We start from the raw sequence: 3,444 nt of genomic DNA on the forward strand, positions 1-3,444 counted from the left end.
AATTACAAACTAAAAAAGATATAACTATACCTTATGAAGATCTAATTGCTGTTGAGAAATTAAATAAAGAACAAAAATATGCTTACAACCAGATTTTATATTGTGTTAATAATAATTTGTCACGAGTATTCTTTGTGGACGGTCCTGGTGGTACTGGAAAAACATTCTTATATAAAGCTATTCTTGCCACAATTCGTTCTGCTGGTCACATTGCTCTTGCTACAGCATCTTCAGGTGTCGCAGCATCTCTGCTTCCAGGAGGACGCACTTCCCACTCACGATTTAAAATTCCTTTGGACGAAAATAATTCCAAGCCTTGTAACATAAGTAAACAAAGCACAGTTGCTCATTTAATAAAGATATCAAAATTAATAATTTGGGATGAGGCTACAATGGCTAAACGCAGTATTATTGAAAAATTCGATGAAATGTTAAGAGACATAATGAATACACAAACAATATTCGGTGGTAAAATTATTGTCTTTGGTGGAGATTTTCGCCAAACATTACCAGTTATTCTTAAAACTAATAAGGATGATATAATAGATTCGTCAATTGTTATGTCACCTTTATGGAATCATTTTGAAAAATTAAAACTAAAGCAAAACATGCGAGCATTACTTGATCCAAAATTTTCTTCTTATTTATTAAAAATTGGGGACGGTGTTGAGGAAACAAACGAGAATGATGAAATCTTAATTCCACCTGAAGCAAACATCCCATTTACAGATGAAGCTACATCTTTAAATATATTAATAGATACAGTGTTCCCAAATATTGCCAATGTTAATTTAGATTTCTCGTTATTTGTTAAACGAGCAATACTCACCACAAGAAATGAGTTTGTCAATGACATTAATGATGTATTGATTACTAAATTTCCCGGAGAAGAAACCACTTATTATAGTTGCGACGAAAACATAAGTTCTTGTACTATACCTGACCAAGAAGAACTATTTCATTTTTTAACTCCTCAAGGACTTCCTCCGCATAAACTAACATTGAAATTAAATGCACCAATCATACTTCTCAGAAATATTAATCCAACCGAAGGACTTTGCAATGGCACGCGCCTTCTTTGTAAAGGTTTCAATACAAATGTAATCTATGCTGAAATATCAATTGGTATACATGCTGGAAAGGCGGTCTTTATTCCTCGTATCACACTAGAAACTCCTCACGAAAATTTTTCTTCTATTCCATTCAATAGAAAACAATTTCCAGTGCGATTATGCTTCGCAATGACAATTAATAAAGCTCAAGGTCAAACTCTTGATTTTGTTGGCGTTTATTTAAAGGAACCTGTTTTCTCACACGGACAACTTTATGTTGCATTGTCAAGAGCAAAGACTATGGATCAGTTAAAGGTGCTTATTAGACCATCAACACCATTAATCCAGAGTACTAATTATACAAAGAACGTTGTGTACCATGATGTTTTACAGGCATCAAGCTCTCTTTGAGATAAATAACTTCTAACCTACTGATTGATCTTTCATTCGATGAATTCTCAATTTTTATACTCATTTAATTGCTATCAACTCTATCAAGATTGAATTACAGTTCTCAAATTTCAGCAAAATTGTTTAATGTTGTTTCAAAACTACAGTTAAAAATTTTTTGCCTCACATTTCTACAAAAAAAAATATAGGCAACTACAATGTTTACATTTCAAAACTGCACATAACATTTCTTATTAGCAAACATTTATTTTAATCAATAGTTATATATGATTATTTGCTCCCAAAATTTTGTTCATAAATATCTCAAAAATAACAAACTGTTTCTGTCTTTTCTCCCCCATAAGCTCGATGGAAGAAAAATGCACCACACTTGGACAGCTCAGTCCTAATTCTCACAACTGGTTCATGAAAGTATTAGTTGCAGAGAAAACTCCAATACGAAACACAAGATGGGGTAGACATATGAAACTTGTATTTGTTGATAAAGAGGTAATATCTACTGAGTTAAATATATCTGTTGTTGCACCAACAGACTTTATATCTATCTTTTGTTAAAACAGAATGGAAGAATGCAGAGTATTATTTATGACCAAGATCTTGAACAATTAGACAAGTTACTTGACTTGTATAGAACATACTTCATGGAAAACGCAAAAATTAGACAAATAGCTGGGAACACACCAATTTTGGCTGCTTCAGAGTATCAAATGGTGCTTAATAGAAGCACTTACATCAAGCTTTGTAGCCAACAGGAGCAGCTACCAATTACTGACATTTACCAGCTTACACGTTTTGCACAATGCTCTGAATTTGCAGATGTCGCAAGCAAACAGATCAACTAAGTTTTTCTCCATATTTTCTGTTTTTGTTTACTTATATTATGACATATGTTGCTAATTTAATTTATCTAAATTTCCTATTTCCAGACTTACTTTGTGCTGTAATACATGTGTTTCCACCACGGTTCGTGCAAAGAACCAAAAGAAATTTGCAGGACTTTGTTATTGTTAATGAAGAGTAAACCACTCTTACCTTCAAACAAATTAACATCATTTGATGTAGTTACAAATTTCTTACCAAGTTTTATTGTATTCACGATTCCATATTTATCAAACATGCAGGCACCGTCCTATGCTGCTGACATTGTGGGAAGAGTTTTTGCAAAACGAAGGTCCTCGCTTGTCTGAAAACATACACAAAATACCAGTGATTTTGGGGATCAGACTGTCGGTCAACACCTTTTATGGTAAAACAATCTTTTCCTTGTTTCACAAGCCAAAGAAAATAATATTCATTGCAGTATATTAAACCCATTATGACTGCTTTTACTCATTAAAATTAATCAAAATAGGGTTATCCGTCGGAACAATGCCAAACAGTACATTTCTTTTTTACCCTCCCATAGCACAAGTCGCACACCTAAAACTATGGTAAGTCAAAACCTATAACTAATGTCATTTCAAAGCTTTATGAGAAAATTTTCTTTCTCTTTCAAATAATCTCTTATATGCATAGCTTAAAATTAATTGCTTTAATTAACATTTTTTTTACACTTGCTGTTTAATTGCACTTTTTGTTTAATTATACAATATTACAAAACTATGTCCCAAAATATAATGTTTCTACACAAACTATATTTCTTGTATGTTGCATTACCCACCGTCAAAATTTATCTCCAAAAGAAATAAATTATGTCATAGTATTGTCAAATTTACGTAGGAAATTATATCAACTGATTTTCTCAAATTTTGATTATGTTTTACTTTAAATTTAATTCTCTTTCTTGTGTAACTTTTCTTTAATATATATATTTTTTTCCAAACTCATGTGTCAAGAAAAACACATAAAATATTTCGAACCTAGAACAGAATAAATTAAACATTAACTTTTTTTGCAATACTAAAAAATGTAAGTTTGTTACGAATTATTTTTCTTACAAAAAATAGTCTTCGTACCATCTTAGGTTTATTGTGTAACATTT

General features: G+C 31.5%; 1 protein-coding gene across 1 annotated transcript; it reads left to right on the plus strand.

The window, feature by feature from the left end:
- Positions 1 to 392: 392 nt before the first annotated feature.
- LOC140878496 (uncharacterized) lies at positions 393 to 1,463 on the plus strand. Its single transcript, XM_073282096.1, has one exon. It carries the CDS (start codon positions 393 to 395, stop codon positions 1,461 to 1,463), a length of 1,071 nt encoding a protein of 356 aa, XP_073138197.1.
- Positions 1,464 to 3,444: the final 1,981 nt, after the last annotated feature.

The sequence above is a fragment of the Henckelia pumila genome, chromosome 2 (assembly GCF_033568475.1).
Source record: "Henckelia pumila isolate YLH828 chromosome 2, ASM3356847v2, whole genome shotgun sequence".
Lineage (NCBI taxonomy): Eukaryota > Viridiplantae > Streptophyta > Magnoliopsida > Lamiales > Gesneriaceae > Henckelia > Henckelia pumila.

Excerpts from the sequence above, each read along its gene's own strand:
- LOC140878496 (XM_073282096.1), top strand. The coding sequence starts at position 393 with ATGGCTAAACGCAGTATTATTGAAAAATTCGATGAAATGTTAAGAGAC.